This window comes from Pogona vitticeps, chromosome 5 (assembly GCF_051106095.1).
Source record: "Pogona vitticeps strain Pit_001003342236 chromosome 5, PviZW2.1, whole genome shotgun sequence".
Taxonomy (NCBI): Eukaryota; Metazoa; Chordata; class Lepidosauria; order Squamata; family Agamidae; genus Pogona; species Pogona vitticeps.
Window position 1 is genome coordinate 65,552,337 of NC_135787.1, and position 18,054 is coordinate 65,570,390.

Genomic DNA, 18,054 nt, shown 5'->3' on the forward strand with positions numbered 1-18,054 from the left:
TCCTAAAAATTTGGTGCGTCTTATGGAAAGGTGCGTCTTATGGAGCGAAAAATACGGTATGATAAGCAATAGGATTTCAGCCAATATTTGAAGTATTTCAAAGACAGCTGAAAAGCTAAGTAAGAAATACTGTATTTTTCTGTGTATAAAAACAACACTTTTTCCTAAAATAATTAGAGGAAAAATTGAGGGTCGTTTTATACATGGAAGGCAGCAGGAGGAGGCGGAGACTGAGGCAAAGAAGCAGCCAGGCTCGACCATCTCTCACAGCTGCCCATTGACTGCTGCTGCCGCTGGCGAATTGCCACCTCCTCCTGCTAGGGCTTACTTCTAGCTCATATCGCCACCTTGTCCCCTGCCCAAAGGAGATGATCACTGGAGGAGGCGATCCGGAGGCGGTGGAAGCAGTCAATGGGCAGCAGTGAGAGGTGGCCAAGCGCGGCCGCTTCTTTGCCTCTGTCTCCACCTCCTGCTGCAGTCTCCTCTAGCGCCAGTTGCAGGCTCAGCAGGAGGAAGTGGAGATTGAGGCAAAGAAGCAGCCATGCTTGGCCACCACTCGCTGCTGCCTGTTGACTGCTCCTCTGCCTCTGGCAAGGGTAAAAATTAGGGGGTCATCCTATACATTGGGGGTTGTATACACAGAAAAATACGGTAGATAACACTGGAATAAGAGATACATTAATACCTCACTGCTTTGTCTCCTTTGGAAACTAATCAACAGGACATTTTGATCTTGAAGTCCTACATGTGCTCTAAAACCTAATCTGAAAGGCAGAGAAACTTTCTGGATCAGGGTTTTAGCTTTAAGAAAAGCTGCAGTGGATTGGGAAACAAAGCCTTCGTGCTAGTACAATACTGGATTTAAACCTGTCTTTTAAATAAGAAACTGCTCATGTTACTGACCTAATCACACTTATATGTACTTTTTACAAAGGAAGATGAGAACTGAAATGAATAAATGACAATATCAATTAAATAATTCGATAAAGAGAAATATACAGAACTAAAAAAAGTATGAGTACTTTACAGCAATACATATGGAAACTGTTGAAGAGAAATTTCTAGTTGTAAGACCTGTGTGAAGTGACTTGTAACATGTGCATACAGGAAAAATAAGCATCATCGTGTTAAAGACAGCTGATAGAGAACAAAAAGACAGATACTCAATTACTATATATTTTGCTGTGTGTGTGTGTGTGTGTGTTCTCTAATAAGGGCTTTCAAGGTAAGTAAGATATTTAAGGAGTAGTTTGACCAGTTCCACTCCTCCAGTGACTTTCAGAATGCTATTCTCTAGATTCCTAGTCTGCCACTTTGTCCACTGCACCACAATTAGATACTAGCAATTGTGAAAATTAAGAAATGTGAAAAGTCATGTACTCCTACTTTTCTATGAACTTTTTTAAAAAAAAGTTTTGCATCTTGGAGAAAAATTGTGATTACCATTAGTTAGTTATAACTGCACATAACATATAGATTGAGCTGAACAAAAACAAGACTCAAATATACTGTAGTCAAGATGGCTGTGACGATCGCCCACATCACTCCTGCCATTCATATTCATGAGCTGATTTGCATGAACCTATGAGAGGATTGGAGAGGCAGAGTCAGCAGCTACATGACATTTGGCGGGAGGAGGAGGAAGTCAGATAGGGCTGGTTAGTCAGAGAGAGGGGACAGATACTGAGAGATAGAGCTGGTTAGAAAAATAGGTAGAGAACGTGGTAATGATACAGCAAGAGAAAAGAAGTATGTACTGAGAGAACTATTCATAATTTGCTTATGTATAATGTGTATCTGAAACACTTCTGCTATTATTCAATCTGCTTCACTTCAATAAATAAATTCTATTTCTGTTCACAAGACAAGTGTTCAGACAAACGTCATTTATATTGTGACTGAGGTAATCCATTGGTGGCAGCAAGAAGTAAACGCAATGTGAGCCTTTGTGAAGGAAAGACAAGCAGGGGCCACAAGGGCAAACACCACAACGGCTAACATTCGAAATCCAACTACCTAAATTATCTAAACACCCAGTGGTTTAGGGCCAGAGATAGAACTATTTCATGTTGGTTCATGCCCCACAGAGGCAGAAAGCTGGAAGCTAAGACTGATGCCTTAAAACAGTGGTCCCCAACCTTGGGCCTCCAGATGTTCTTGGACTTCAACTCCCAGAAATCCTGGGCAGCAGAGGCAGTGATGAAGGCTTCTGGGAGTTGTAGTCCAAGAACATCTGGAGGCCCAAGGTTGGGGACCAGTGCCTTAAAAGACATGCCTTGCCATTTAGGAATGATGTTGTGCAATGTCACAAATTGTGCTTGCTTACAAATCATCCCCACATGCACCAGCAATCTGTCCAGGTCTTTCAGGCCTAAATCCTGATCGTAATGTTTTTAAGATCCACAAGTTGCTCCATCTCATCCTGGTCCTTGCCTTGTGAAGCCTCTGAACTTTGCAATCTTGCCAGACAAATTATCCTGCCAATTGAACCATGTTTCTTTTGTTCAATTCAATAGCTAATAGGATAAATTCAAGATAGAGAGGATGATGATTTTTAATGGCACTACAGGGAGATTGAATGACATGAGAGTTCAACTTTCTCATTGTGGATCTGGAACTATAACAGGATGAATGACAGAGAACTATTCATTCACCATCATGTGAATATCTCCACCAACAAGCTTGCTGCAAAGTACTGTATCTGCCTTTAATTTGGAACCCTCAGGCCCTTGGCCGGCAAACGGAGTTGGGATACAAAATAGAGTATTCATCACAATTGTCTCTAATTTTTTTTAAAAGACACATTAGATTTATCTGAGTCCTAGTGTTATTGGGGAGGGAGAAAATATTTTATTTACTTTCTCCATGCATTGCATGATTTTGAAAAAAATGTCACCATATTATGTTTAGAGCCATTTTTCCTTCAACAAAAATACACGATTTGAACTATAGCCTTTGATTCTTGTACAGACACTGCTAGAAAACTAAGTGGCAGTCCCATGCACTATATCATGCTACTGTCCTTGCACATCCATTATTTCCCTCAAACTAGAAATATAATCCTCATCTCTCACTTGAATTTAATTTATATAAATACAAAATGGAAATATATTAAAAGAATGCCACTATATTTTAAAGTTCGATGTTCATCATTGCTTACACCTCACAAAGGACTGTACAATAAATAAAATATTGTCCCTGCATGTTGTCTTATAATTTGATAGAAGGAAACAGGGAAAGGATTCAACAAGAAAGGAAAGGAAAAAAATAATGCAATGTATATAACCCAGAGAGAACAAAGCATCTTCGAATGCTTTAAAAAACACAACTGATGGAGACGCCCTAGACATGGCTTTCCTGAGAAAAGGAATTAAACAGAAACGGCACAGACAAGAAAACATACAGTACCACTAGAATAAAAGAGCAAGAGAAAAATAAAATCACATTTCTTTGCATAGTTTTTGACACTGGGAATTGGAAAATACAGTGGTGCCTCGCACAGCGAGGTTAATCCGTCCCGGATTAACCCTTGCTGTGTGAAACATCGCTGAGCGGTAAGAAAAAACCAATTGGAACGCATTAAACAGTGTTTAATGCGTTCCAATTGGGCTGAATACTCACCGTTCAGCGATGCTTCCCTATGGCCGGCAGCCATTTTCGCACCCTCCCCTTGCTGAACAAGGGCGCGAAAATGGCTGAGATCAGCTGTCCGGCGGGTCCAAAATGGCTGCCAGAACAGCTGAAATGTCCGGCCGCAGCGTTTTCGCGCCCTTGGTAAGCGAGGGGAGGGCGCGAAAACGCTGCGCGCAGCCATTTCAGCTGTTCCGGCAGTGTTTTCGCGCCCTCCCCTTGCTTACCAAGGGCGCGGAAATGCCGCGTGCGGCCATTTCGGCTGTTCCGGCGGCCATTTTGAAGCCGCGGAACAGCTGATCGGCGGGTCGCAAAGCGAAGGTCGGTAAGCGAACCGCTTACCGACCTTCGCTCTGCTATTTCCGCCCATTGGGGGCATCGCTCTGCGATCGCATTAGCGATCGCAAAAGCGTCACTGTAGAGAGAATTCATCGCTCTACGGGGTGCTCGTTCTGCGAGGCACCACTGTAAGTAACTACAACATGGTAGCAGAACAGTGTAATAACAAATGTTAGTTAATTAAGTACACACCACTGAGTGATCCTGGGAAGGGAGCAATTTTGATCTGCTACAGGCTGAATGTGAGGGGAAATCATCTTTTTGAAAAGAAGTTTATTTCTTTTCAAAAAGAAACTGGAGATGACGACCTTGTGATAAAACAACCTCTGTGATTGCCTTTGCTCCATCCAGAACAGCAAAAGATTGATCTTCCATTCTAAGGCTCCAGATATTGGCCTACTATAGATGAAACTTAACACCATCACTTGATGAGCCATGTCTGACTATATGCATCTCCTTCCTCATAAACACTGTCTGCATAGTTTTCCTCCTCTGTTACATCTCAAGTCATCATGCAGGGTCACTACACAGTCTGCAAGCTTGTAAGATCATGTCTTCACTCTCTTTTCCCTTCCCACACCCATATAATTTATAAACCTCTTGCCTGAAAAAAAGACCAGTGATCCTGAAAATTTACACGTTGTTGTGTCCCTTTTTCATTGGCCCAATAAAAGTTTCACTGCAGCAAAGATTCTTTTTTCTTTTTCTCTTATTTTGTTTTAGGGGTTGGGTGTACGGATGGCAGAAAATGGGGCATGGGATAAACAGGTGGTGCAAATCAACATAAACATTTTAGAATACTCATTAGCATCTGTTACATTTCATAGGTACATATGTTCCTGGTAAAACTTGGTTATGATATACATTCTATTTCTAAATTGATCATAGGCTTTCTATTATCAAATATTAATTTCTGAGCCAGTCGTGAAATTTATGCCAACAGTCCTCATGTTCTGTCTTTCTTGTTGGATCTAACCATTCTGATAATTTATCCATTTCTGCTGTGTCCAGAATTTTTGCTATTAACTCATCTTGTGATGATTCTCTCGGTCTTTCCAATGTTTATCAAAGATAATTCTTGTAGCTGTCAAGATATGGATGGCTAAATATGTTTTCATTGCATTCTATTGAGTCTGGAATTATGTTTAAAAGAAAGAATTTGGGGGTTACAGTTATTGGACTCTCTAGAACAGAGGTGGCGAACCTATGGCACGCATGCCACAGCTGGCAAGCTGAGACCTCTCCCTGGGCATGTGAGCAGAGGGCTACCCTCCACCCCCACTGCCGAACCCTAAACTGCAAAATTGTAAGCACTTGTAAATCAGTTCTTTTAGAGATCAGAGATAAGGCTGCTTTATTGTTTACTGCTGTAGAACAGACTGGGGCAGTCAATCCAGCTTGTGAATTACTACTTCCGTTGAAGATGACCGCACGTAGGAGGGAAAGCTCCAATTAAGGCGGGAAGGACAGTGCGAGAGAGAGACGAGTGGATTCATCAGCTTGCTTAAATGTAATGAGAGAAAACAGGGACATATTGAACTGATGCAAATGATTGCTGAAAATTTAGGGAGGGAGGTTGTGTGTGTGAGAAACTGACTCTTTCATAAAACCATGAAAAAAGGAACCTTCCAAAGTGTTTGTGTGTGTATGTGTGTGAGAGACACACAGAGAGACTTGACTCATAAAACAAGATTTAAAAAGGCATCAAAAGCTAATCACAATTGGTGGATTGCAATGTATTCGAAAGTACCCAGTAAAGGATTTCGGTAAGATTGTATTATGGTACACACTTGATTTTTTTCTGGCCAGCCTTACAAAGGCTGCTTTGGTGCTTTCTGTTTGACAGAGTGGGAGGTGGAAGTAATTTTAAAGCATTTCCCACATAACTCTATTTTTAATCCAAAATATGGCACTGCAATGTCTTTTTCTGGTAAGTAGGGAAATTAACAAAAGAAGCCTAAACATGTTTGTCTTAAAACAGCCTTTGATGAAAAGATTTTATGCCCTCTGCACCATCTGAAATATTTAAATACAGTGGTGCCTCGTATAACGAGCGCCCCGTTTAACGAAGAAATCGCATAGCGATGGCACTACGATCTTGCCTATGGGGAAAAATCGCTTTGCTCGGAAGGCTCTCAGCGGCGGTGGGGAAGGGTACGGGGCCTGGAAGCCTTCCGGACACCCCGCCACCCTGTCCCCGCTGCCGGCAGCCTCCCCGCGCCACCTCCCCCGGCCGTTCTCGGACTTCTGGAAGTCCGAGAACGGCTGGGGAAAGCGGCGCGGGGAGGCTTCAAGCATCGGGGACAGGGTGGGGGGGGGGATCGGAAAGGCTTGAAGCCTACCTGCGGCGCCTACCCAGGCCGTTCTCGGACTTCCAGAAGTCCGAAAATGGCCTGGGTAAGCGGCGCGGGTAGGCTTCAAGCCTTCCCGATCCCCGTCTCCGATGCCAGTAGCCTCCCCGTGCTGCCTAGGTGTCCGAGAACGGCTGGGGTAGGCAGCGCAAGGAGGCTTTAAGCGGCGGGGACAGGGGGGGTCGGGAAGGCTTGAAGCCTACCCGTGCCGCTTACCCAGGCCGTTCTCGGATTTCCAGAAGTCCGAAAACGGCCTGGGTAAGCGATGCGGGTAGGCTTCAAGCCTTCCCGATCCCCCCCACCGTCCCCGATGCCGGTAGCCTCCCCGCGCCGCCTACCCAAGCCGTTCTCGGACGCCTGGAAGTCCGAGAACGGCTGGGGAAAGCGACACGGGGAGGCTTCAAGCAGCGGCTGCAGGGTGGGGGGGTGTCCGCACCCAGTCTCCCCCCACGCCTTGGATCCAAGCCGTGGGGGAGGCTGGGAGGGTGGTGGGATTGGGATGCCTTTTAGGCATCCCGGGCTTGGATCCCACCCGCCGCCAGTTACCCTTGGGTAACCGGCGGCGGGTGGGATCCAAGCCCGGGATGCCTGAAAGGCATTCCAATCCCACCACCCTCCGCCTGCGGCTTGGATTTGAGCCGCGGCGGCTACCCCAGCTATGGCTGGACTCTAGGGAGTCCAGCCATGGCTGAGGTAGCCGCCATGGGTCAGATCCAAGCTGCGGGGGGAGGGAGAAAACCGGATAATCTGTTCTAATTGGAACGGATTAACCGGTTTTCAATGCATTCCTATGGGAAATGGTGCTTCACATAATGACATTTTCACATAACGTTTTTTTTCGGAACCAATTAACATCGTTATGCGAGGCACCACTTTATCTAATATTTTATGTGATTATTTGTCATTATTTATTTATTTATTTATTTACTTACTTACTTACTTACTTATTTACTTATTTATTTATTGCATTTGTATCCTGCTCCTTTAGTCAATTGACTACTCTGGGCGGTTTCCCACACATATAATAACAATATTAAAATATAACAGTAATACAGTGGGGTCTTGACTTGAGAACTTAATCCGTATTTGAAGGCGGTTCTCAAGTCAAAAAGTCTGTAGGTCAAGTCTCCATTGACCTACAGTGCATTGAAAACCGATTAATCCCGTAACAGGCAGTTTTTGTTCCATTTTGGTTTTTTTCTGGTCTGTAAGTCAATTCTCAGGCTGCAAGTCAAACCTAAATTTTGCGGCCAGAGAAGTCTGTAACTCAAAAAGTCTGTAAGTCAAGGGTCCACTGTAGAGTTATTCAAGATGGAAAAATAAATAAATCAAATAACTGAGGGGAAGGCCTGCCTAAACATCCAAGTTTTCAATTGGTTTTTAAACATGCCCAGTGAAGGGGCTACCTGGATCTCCGGAGGAAGATTATTCCAGAGGCGAGGAGCTACCGCCGAGAAGGCCCAGTTTCTTGTTTTTTCCCTCCGGACCTCCCTTGGCGTCAGGCTCCTCAGCCTCACCTCCTGACTCAATCTGGTGATACGGGTAGATTTTGGTGGGAGAAGGCGTTCTGCCAAGTATCGAGGCCCTAAACCAGGCTTGTCCAACCTGCGGCCTAAGGGCCGCATGCGGCCCAGGTCAACTCATAATGTGGCCCAGTGCAATTTTTTATTTTTAAAGAAATTCCAAAGTTTCAAGTTACACTGCCGGCGCTTGCGGCCGGAATGTGGCCGGGACATGTCACAACAGTAGAGGGGGAGAGAGGGAAGGAAGGAAGTAGTGGGAGGGGAGGGGACAGGGGGGCTGTGTGACTGCACTGCGCCATCCCCGTCAATAGGTGGACCCCCTCCCAGCCCCATAAAGCCGCTGGAGTCAAAGCTGGCAGCCTCTGCTGTCTGAGATCACAGCTGCCGTAAGCGTGCTTGGAGCGGGGCTGCGGAGGATGGCTAGGGCTGCCCCCCCCATGCGGCCCAAACCAAATGTATGTACGGCCCAAACCAAATTTTCATCTTCTAATGTGGCCCAGGGAAGGTGAAAGGTTGGACACGCCTGCCCTAAACCATTTAGGTTTTTATACATAAGCATTAAAACTTTGAAGTCAATGCAGAACCTAATGGGCAGCCAATACAAAGCGGCCAGAGTGGGAGAAATGTATTTTCTCACTCCTTTAAGGAGTCTGGCCGCCGCATTCTGCACCACTTGGAGTTTCCACATCAACCTCAAAGATAGCGTAGAGTGCATTACAGTGGTCTAATCTCGATATTACAAGTGCATGTACCAGGGTAGTGAGTGCCCCAACATCAAGATAGGGACGCAGCTGGGCTATCTGCCAAAGATGGAAAAAGGCAGTGCGGTATTTTATGATGCTTTATATGTTGAATTTATTTTATACTTGTAATTATGTTTTTTGTTTGTGCTATGAACCACCCAAAATAGCTTGGCTCAATGTGTAATATACGAAAGAAAGAAAGAAAGAAAGAAAGAAAGAAAGAAAGAAAGAAAGAAAGAAAGAAAGAAAGAAAGAAAGAAAGAAAGAAAGAAAGAAAGAAAGAAAGAAAGAAAGAAAGAAAGAAAGAAAGAAAGAAAGAAAGAAAGAAACTTTTAACTTGGCAGCAATAGGTCTTGAAAAATTATAGTACTATAGAAATATGTAAGAAATATATCATTAGAGCTTCACCATATGTTATGGGATGGAGCTCTGCAATCCTGTGATGTAACACTTCTAAAATGCAATGCTATCCATGTTTATACAAGCATAAGTCCCTTGCAGTCAATGATGCTTAATCCCAAGGTGTTTATATGAAGACAGGCTTGATAAATGATTATTCATTAATCTTTCTGGATTTTTAAAGGATGAGTAACAGTATGAGTACTTAATCTATTCATTGGTTAAATATAACATTCAGAATGCCTCCCCCTATCTTTAATCGAATTCAGTTATGTCATTTATCAGGTTCCTTAGGTCACTGGTCCCCAATCTTGGGCCCCCAGATGTTTTCGGACTACAACTCCCAGAAGCCTTCACCACCAGCTCTGCTGGCCAGGATTTCTGGGAGTTGAAGTCCAAGAACATCTGGAGGCCCAAGATTGGGGACCATTGCCTTAGGTGATCCTCGTTAAGATACTGGTTAGATCCTGATCACCTGAGGCTTCAGCAAAGTCCCCAGCCTCTGTTTTTGATTCCCTGGGTCCCCAAACTGGGAACATTGAGAAATGCTGCCATGATAGATGTGACTCTACAAAACACTTGACTTTTTTCTAAAGGAGCTCTCAGTTGGAGGAATCAATAAACAACCAGATAGACAAAATGTGTAAATGACATGCAATGTTTTTTTTCTAAACTAAAACTTCAGTATTCAGGTTTAATTGCAGTGTTGTCACTTCAAAATAATGTGGTTTTGTGTTGCCATTTGGACACTCAGGCTCAAAAAGGTTCACCATCACTGCTCTAGAACCTCTTGCAAAAGCAGTTTGACCCTTTTCCAATATCGTTGGGCTTTCCTGCATAACCACCACGTAGTAAGAACCTTCTTTTTGTTTACATCTCTAACAGAGGTTTGAAATTTTTGCATCCATTTTGGCTAGTTTTGTGGGAGTTATATACCATCTATAGAACATTTAATATATATTTTCTTTAAATGCTACTGACTTGGTAAGTTTTATATTGTTTTTCCATATTTGTTCCCACTGATCCAAACTTATATTATACCCGATATTATGTGTCCACCTTATCATACATTCCTTAACCACCTCCTCCTGGGTATCAAAATCTAACAGAAAATTATATAGAGCTTTAATATCCTTGTCTTTGGTATCCAGGAGGATTCTGTCAAAGGGAGTATCGTCTACATAGAAACCTTATTTATTTATTTATTTTATTTCTATCCCACCTATCTGGTCATATTAGACCACTCTAGGCAGCTTACAAAAGAACAACAATATAATTTTAAAAACGTTACGCTTAAACAGAAATAAAAGTCGAAGAGAGATATAGAGAAAGATGAGCAACCTTGTTGCTTATCTTTACCATATCTTGAAATTAATTGAGAATGTGACCACCAATCCATATCAGTTCTCTGCACTACTAATTCATCTTTGTTTTTCAGTGTCCCATCTGGTTTTAATACTTCTGTATATTTTAAGATTTTCTTTCTCTCGAGTTCAGAAGAGAAAATGCCTCCACATGGTATTTTGGCATACATCCATTTTACTTCAAGACCATAGTAAAGATCTTCTCAAAATATGATTATTAAATTGTTTAAAATCATTCACTCTGCTGTACCAAAGAAAGGCATTGCCACCCCATTTCTAACAGTCTTTGATTTTCCAGTAATAGAGCAGCCAGATCGGGAGACCCATTCCTCCTCTCTGTTTCAGATCCTGAAGTGCCTTTAGTTTTATCCTTGATTTCTTCCCTTGCCAAACTAACATAGAAATAAGCTGATCGAGTTCTTTAAATATTGTTTCAAAATCACTGGAATGTTTTGAAATAAAAAGATCAACTTTGGTAACATATTCATTTTAATTGTTGCAATCCTGCCCATCAGGATTGCAACAATTTGCAATTGTAGATTCCCCCATCTGGTCAAATCTTTCTTTATTTCTTCCATCAATTTCAGGTAATTATCTTTTATTAAGGTACTTTTTATTTGTTAAGTTTATTCCAAGATACTTACTTTCCTTCCTGGAAATTTGTGAAATTCAAGAGGCCATGTATCTCTTTACGTTGCATGTTTTTGGAAAGAATTTTTGTCTTTCTATGGTTTATTTTCAGGCCCGCCATTTCTTCAAACTATTTTAATTCTTTCATAAGTGCTTTAATTGATTCTTGTGGATTTTCCACCTCTACTTTACAAGTAAGTCATCTGTGAAAGTCTGTACTTTAAATAACTTGCCTCTAACTTTGAGCCCTTTGATCTTATCATAAATTCTTATCTGATGCATTAAATTTTCAATTACTATCACAAAACAGCAGTGGTAATAAAGGGCAACCTTGTCTCGTACCTTTTCGTATTTCAATTTCTTCTGATAATTCTCCATTGATTCTTATTTTTTGCTTTTTGATGGGAATAGATTGCTTTTATATTGTTGATAAAGGATTGGCCTGCCTCCGTTTCTTCTAATAAAAATATCACAAAGTTCCAGTTTATGTTGTCAAAGGCTTTCTCCGCATCAATAAAAATAATGCTGTTCTGATTTTTCTTTTTCATAATACTCCAGGAAGTTTATAAGATTCCTCACATTGTGTCTTAAATATCTTTTTGGCAAAAGTCCTGCTTGATCATCATGAATTACACTGATCAATACCTTCTTCAATCTTGTAGCTAAAATGGTTGTATATATTTTATTGTCAACATTAAGAAGAGGTATTGGTCTATAATTTTGAATCTCTTCAGGATCAGTGTCTTCTTTATGAATTATTGTGATTACAGCTTCTTTCCGTATATTCAGTATCATTTTCTCCTGGTGAATTTCGTCAAGCAGTTTCTTAAAATGTAAAATCAATATTTCCTCAAACTTTCTATAATACTCTGCACTAATCCCATAATTTCCTGGATATTTCATAAATTTTTGTTTAGAGGAAGCAGCTGAAATTTCATTCATAACGTATGGTTGATTTAACATTTCCTGTTGCTGTGTGGATAGTTTCAAATGCTTTTTTCCTGTATCTGTTTTGATCTTGGGATGGCAGTCCCTTCTCCGTGTACAGTGTTGTATAGAATTTTTCCACTTTTTAAAAAAGTCTTTAAAGTTTATGAAGTTTTCACCCACTTTATTCTTAAGACTCTGGATATAGTTTTGGGATCTTTCTCTCGTCAATTTGTATGCAGGCCACCTTCATGTTTTATTGGCGTTCTCTAAATAATTTTGTTTGACAAATTTCAATTTAGATGCAATGTCTTTTGTCAAAAGAGTAGTTTATGTCGTGTAATTTTATTTTTCTATTTTATTTGTACTACTGATGGATTTTTTCATCTGTTTTTCTAAATTTGCCAATTCTTTCTCCAAATTCTTATATCTTGCCCTCTTTTGCCTTCCTTTTCATTGCTCCAAGTCTTAGCAAAATGCCTCTGAGGACAGCCTTGCCAGCTTCCCATACCGTCTACATGGGCATTCCTTCGGCAAGGTTCCTCTGAAAATAGTCCTTCATTTCTTTCTTTACTGTCTTGGTGATTTCTTCATCTCTAAGTAAGTCTGTATTCAATCACCACAATATTGTTAGTTTCGATGTCTCCAGCTCTAACTTTATTATACAGTGGGGTCTTGACTTGCGAACTTAATCCGTATTGGAAGGCAGTTCGCAAGTCAAAAAGTTCACAGGTCAAAATCTGCATTCCCATAGGAATGCATTGAAAACCATTTGATCCGTATCCGCTCTCCATAGGGCAGCGCGGGGCCCTGAGGAAGGGAAGGGAAGGGGTGCCGTCAGTCAGGGCATTCATTACCTCAGGTCCCGGCGGCGGCCCACAGGTCCCAGCGGTGGCAGCGGCCTTGGCGGGAGGAGAAGGGGAGGCATTGGAGAGCATCCGCCCTCGCACGGGGAAGCCAAGCCACTTCTGCTCCCATGGCCCTCGGCAGCCCCGAAGGAAAGCGGGCAGGGGGCGGGTTGGTGGGCAGCCCGGACCTCGGTGCACGGGCAGGTCGTGCATGGCGTGGAGCCTGCCGGTGCTCGCCCGGGCCCTGCGCCCCGGACGCTCCTCGGCAGCCCCAGCCGGGGCTCCCGCCTCCTTGCTCCCGCGCCGGAACAGAGCTCGGCCAGCGGAGGCACCAGAAGCCGGAAGCCCCCGGGGGCTGGGCGGATGCTGCGGGGATCCTTCCTCGCCGGTCCTGGGAGGGCAAGGGCCGGCTCCTCCGGGCACCCTTTGCCAGGCAGGATCGCCGCCCTTCCTTGCGTGGGCCGAGCGGCGACCTCCTGCCTCACTCCCGGCTCCTCCCCAGTGACCGTCCAGCCGTCCAGCAGGGTGGCCCTTGGAAGAAGGCAGCGGCGGGGAGCAGGAGCGGCGGCGGCAAGCGCAGCCCCCGGGGGCTTCAGGCGCCTCCGCCAGCTGAGCGCGCCAGACTGTCCCCGGCAGCCCCAGCCGGGGCTCCCACCTCCTTGCTCCCGCGCAGGAACAGAGCTCGGCTGGCGGAGGCACCGGAAGCCGGAAGCCACCGGGGGCTGGGTGGATGCTGCATGGATCCTTCCTCGCCGCTCCTGGGAGGGCAAGGGCTCTGTTCCGGCACGGGAGCAAGGAGGCGGGAGCCCTGGCTGGGGCTGCCGAGGAGCGTCCAGGCTGCCCGCCAACCAGTGGGGTCTTGACTTGCGAATTTCCCGGGTTTTTTTCCTCTGAACTTTTTGGTACGTACCTCAAGTCTCCGTCCGCAAGTCAAAATGGATTTTTGCGGACGGAGAGGTACACAACTCAAAAAGTTCGCAAGTCAAGCTGTTTGCAAGTCAAGACCCCACAGTACAATGGTTTGATATTGTTCTATGGATTATTTCTGTCCCCACTAAGTTCTTTATCCATATTCTTGGAATCCATACAGCATCAATTCTGGACCAAAACTTATGTCAATTTGAGAAGAAAGTGCAATCTTTAGACTTTGGGTATCTTGTTCTCCATGCATCTATCACTGAGAGTTTGTCTGCCATCTGTAGGAAAGATTTGGAGATCAAATCAGCTTTCAGTTCCTTTTTTGCTCTGTATCTTAGATGAATCTCTCTCTTTTTGTCAAAAACCACACTGAAGTCCCCTACTATACAACATTCCTCATATTCTAATTGTTGTATCTTTGTATAATTTTTCAAAGAATGCCTATTATCCTTTGTTTTACACTGACTTCTCTGGGCAGGTTGACCACATAGAATTCTACTTTCATTAACAGAGAAGCTCCAACATGTAGATGGCTTTGAAGTTCTGTATTTTGCTAAATGTACTGTCTCCTTCTTCCAAGATATATGGGTAAGAGTCATATCTTTCTATACAATCACCTTTCTTCCATCCATTCAATTCCCTCCTCCCCATCCATCAAGACCATACTATGCTTTGGTATTTAAATAGATTGCATGCAAATGTACAGGCACTATACTGTAAAATAAAATAATATGTTTGTACATGTTTGAACTTTTGGCACAGCATTATAAACAAACCAAAATATACTATGTTAAATATATGATCTTATATGTGATAGCATCTGTACATAACATCACTACCATGTGCAAACCATCAATGTGTGTATTAGTTTTAGAAAGATACTTTTTGTCCAGATTGTTGTGAGAATCAGACCTGTATTTTAGGAAAAAAGCAAATAGCCTCCCCCCCAAATATATTTCATTTTACAGTCCAAAATCCTCAAATCTATGTACAGTACATGCGATTCTTCTCTATGGTACTCCACATAACAAAGTAAGAACATTTCTGTTTTAACAGCTGTTCAATAAGTTCTTGTTTTTGTTTCTAACAGGAAAGTAGAAACAGGCAGTATATGTGTATGTATGTTCATTGCCTTTACTTATATACCGCTCCACAATGCTTGAAGCACTCTCTGGGCAGTTGACAATATAATTACACAAGGGAGACTTCACCACCACCACCCCCAGTGAGATGGGTACTCATTTTACTGATCTTGGGAAACAGGAAGGCTGAATCAACCTTGAGCCAGCTACCTGAGCCTGTCAGGATTGAACTCAGGTCATGGGCAGAATCTTGACTGCAATACTGTAGTTTAAGCACTGCGGCTCGTTTATAACAGGTTCTCCCTTCCAACCCAACATAGTGCCTTTCTGTCAATGTACTGGCAACATTTCAAAAATACATATATTCCTCTGGGCAAAGTTCACTGGTAGCTTTAGCTATTTGCCACAATTATGCCTATGTCTGTCACAAACCACTACTACTGTAATTAATTATATGCAGACTCCCTGGCCTAGGCAGCTACATAGAGCCTCGACATTCAAAGTATACCACTAAATAACAAATGTTAGACACTAACAATATTTCCACCTATTTTGTGTTGTTGCTTGTTCTCTGACAGACCAAACTAAATCAGGGATGGTTGCACATAAATTCTAGTATACAGGGGCATGAACTGGGATCCAAACCCACCAATATGTAAGCTACAACCTAAAGTATTGTTCTGCTAGCACAAATGATGTTGTGGTCATGGACACATTGTTCTTGATTATGTGCAGGCGAGGGGGAGCAACATAGTTTCTACTTGTGCAGGCTGTCAAGGAAGCTCTACTATGACTACTGACCATAGGAATAAATGCATTATTGCTTGCATTAGTGGAAAATGCAGTAGCATTCCTCTAGTGTATTCATGCTGGATTTAAGCCATAGATTACAAATAGAACCCACTGGGCTTAAAGTTGGCTATAGTTCTGAAAGAGATTGCTACTACTGTATATGGAAGAACTGAAGCACCATTTACTATTTTGGACTTTAGGTAGTCTAGAACATAGCTGTCAGTCCTTTAAACACCTGCTACATAACACCTGAAAGAACAGAAATAAATTTGGGATGCTAAATTCAAATGAAACCATTTTTGATCACCATTAATACTACAATGCCAGTACAGTACTATGTTAATGGCAGCCATCTTTCAGCAATCCTACATTATTCCGTAACTCTGAACTGCAAACATGCAAGATACCATGGAAAGTTGGAATGTGAGATAAGAAAATATTAGCTCTATAACAGTAATTAAGATTGTTGTAATTTGCCAATTTCTAATAAGCAACATGTGCCCAGCTAGAGTAAACACAGTCACTGAACAAGAGCACTCACAATAAAAATCAGACCTGGAATAGCCCCAACAATTTGACTATATGTCACAACAGTTAACTGTATCTCTCTGTCTTTAAAGAAATCCAGTAGTATGTCTGTTTTTTATTTCTACACTTAGCACAGGATTTTACTGACTGAGCACATGTTGCTTATTAGAAAGGGGCAAATTACAATAATCTTAATTGCTGAGTGTTATATAGCTAATATTTTCTTATCTCACCTTCCAACCTTATCATTGTACATCCATGATGTTGCCTGCTGTATCCTTGGGGAAAGGTTAAGACTGTGAAGACAGTGTGAGAAAAGGAGAGCCTACTTGTCTCAATCCAGGAAATGCTAAGCATGTAAACAACAACCTGCAGTAGTAGCAGTCACCACCACTCCCAAACTACAGCAAAGCAGGAGCAGTGTTGTGTTCCGAGACATTTGTGCAACATTACCCTTGTTATTCTGCACTAAATAATCCAGAACACTAAATATTCAGCTTTGTAGGTGAAATATTACATCAACTGGAACCATCACTTCCTCCATAAATATCTAGGGAAAATCCATGTATGTTTATAGAAGCATACTTGTCTTTCTACCACTATTTTACTGTCTAAGATGGTTAAGATTCAAGAGGCTAAACTAATCTTGATCTCAAATGATTAAAAAACTTCTTTTAAAAAGTCTGACATAGAATTTCCTGCTTACTCCTGTCAATAAGTCAGGTTTCCCAGTCTGCAACGCTTTTTCTCTCTTGCAAAATACTCTTGTCAGCTGAGTATTAGAGGTCAGTTGCCTAGCAAGAAGCCCATATATATATATGCAGACCCAGATACCAGACCATAACAACAGAACAAGCTAAAGAGTCAGATTCAAAGCTTGTTGTATCCGTCCCTGAGCACCAAGAAAGCAAGAGTGAAACTGGGCTCATTTGCAGGCAAAAGGGATGGAGTAAAATACTCGAAAATAAAATTGCCACTGCTTCGGCCAGGGAGGAAAGAGGGAGAACCTGCCTAGGAACTAGATTAGCACAAATCTCCAACTCGGGGAGAAGCCAGCCAGTCCGTCTTTTCCCCTGCCTGTCACGTTTGTCATCAGCCAGAAGTGCCACTGGGGCCCCTCCTCTCCCCCCCCGGAGCCCCCACTTGCCAGAAAGCCAGCGCCCTCCCCTCCCCTGGCGGGACTCACGCAGGCAGAGCTGGGCGACATAGGCGTAGTAGGACCAGGACAAAATACTGCAGATGAAGAGAACAGGCACCCAGTAAATCAGCCACTGGCAGCGTCTCCTCACGCCGCTCACTCGAGTACGGCTCCGAGACCCGGAGTTGCCAGAGGAAACTGCAGAAGTCGTCGGCAACGCCGGCGCCGCCATCTTCCCGCACCCCATTCTCCACCTCTGCCCGGCGGTTCAGCTTCTCCGTCTGTTGGGGGGCCCGGGGCCCTCGCACCACATCCCCACCGGCAGCCGGAAACAGCAGCGCCTGTGCGGTCCCAGCGCTTTCTCCCTGCCCTCCTCCTGCCCCTTCCCGTGGCTGCGAAGCGGCCGCTCCTCCCCTCGGCCGCTGCCAACCACCGCCTTCCCCTCCCGTTGTCCTTCCCGCCACTCACAAGCTGACTGGGAAGCCGCCCGCCTCAGCCGGCGATGCCCCCGCTCCCCGGCTGAGAGCGAAGGAGGGAGGCGGCTCTTGGTCGTGCCCCCTCCCCCCCCCTATTCCCGTTAGCGCTGAAGAGCCGCCTGTGCTACCAGACCGACATCCTGAAGGGGCTGCGAAAGCCGAGACGAGGCTTTCCCTCCAGAGTAGCTGTGGTTTGTTTTTTTTTAATAATCCTGGTTCTTCCAGTCCAGCGAATCCCCTCAGGAACAACAATCCCCCGCATATAGGCGCTGTTTACAGTATATAGATTTATCCCAAATGCGAACAGCCCGGATAAGGAAAAAAGGAAACATGGCTCCTGGCCAATAACCGCCCTAAATCCCTGCC

The 18,054-nt window shown here is 43.6% G+C and overlaps 1 protein-coding gene across 2 annotated transcripts in view; it reads right to left on the reverse strand.

Annotated features, from left to right (window-relative positions):
* Positions 1 to 17,732, reverse strand: part of ZDHHC2 (zDHHC palmitoyltransferase 2) — a 53,988-nt gene extending 36,256 nt beyond the window's left edge. Inside the window, exon 1 of one of the 2 annotated variants that reach the window (XM_073001322.2) lies at positions 17,681 to 17,732. Coding sequence is in view for 1 of the 2 variants with exons in the window: in XM_020791459.3 (XP_020647118.2) it covers positions 17,261 to 17,444 (184 nt within the window). In the remaining variant the exon portion in view is untranslated. Of the gene's footprint in view, positions 1 to 17,260; positions 17,447 to 17,680 lie in introns of those variants that run through there. The other variant, XM_020791459.3, reaches the window with a different exon arrangement.
* Between the last annotated feature and the right edge of the window lie 322 nt (positions 17,733 to 18,054).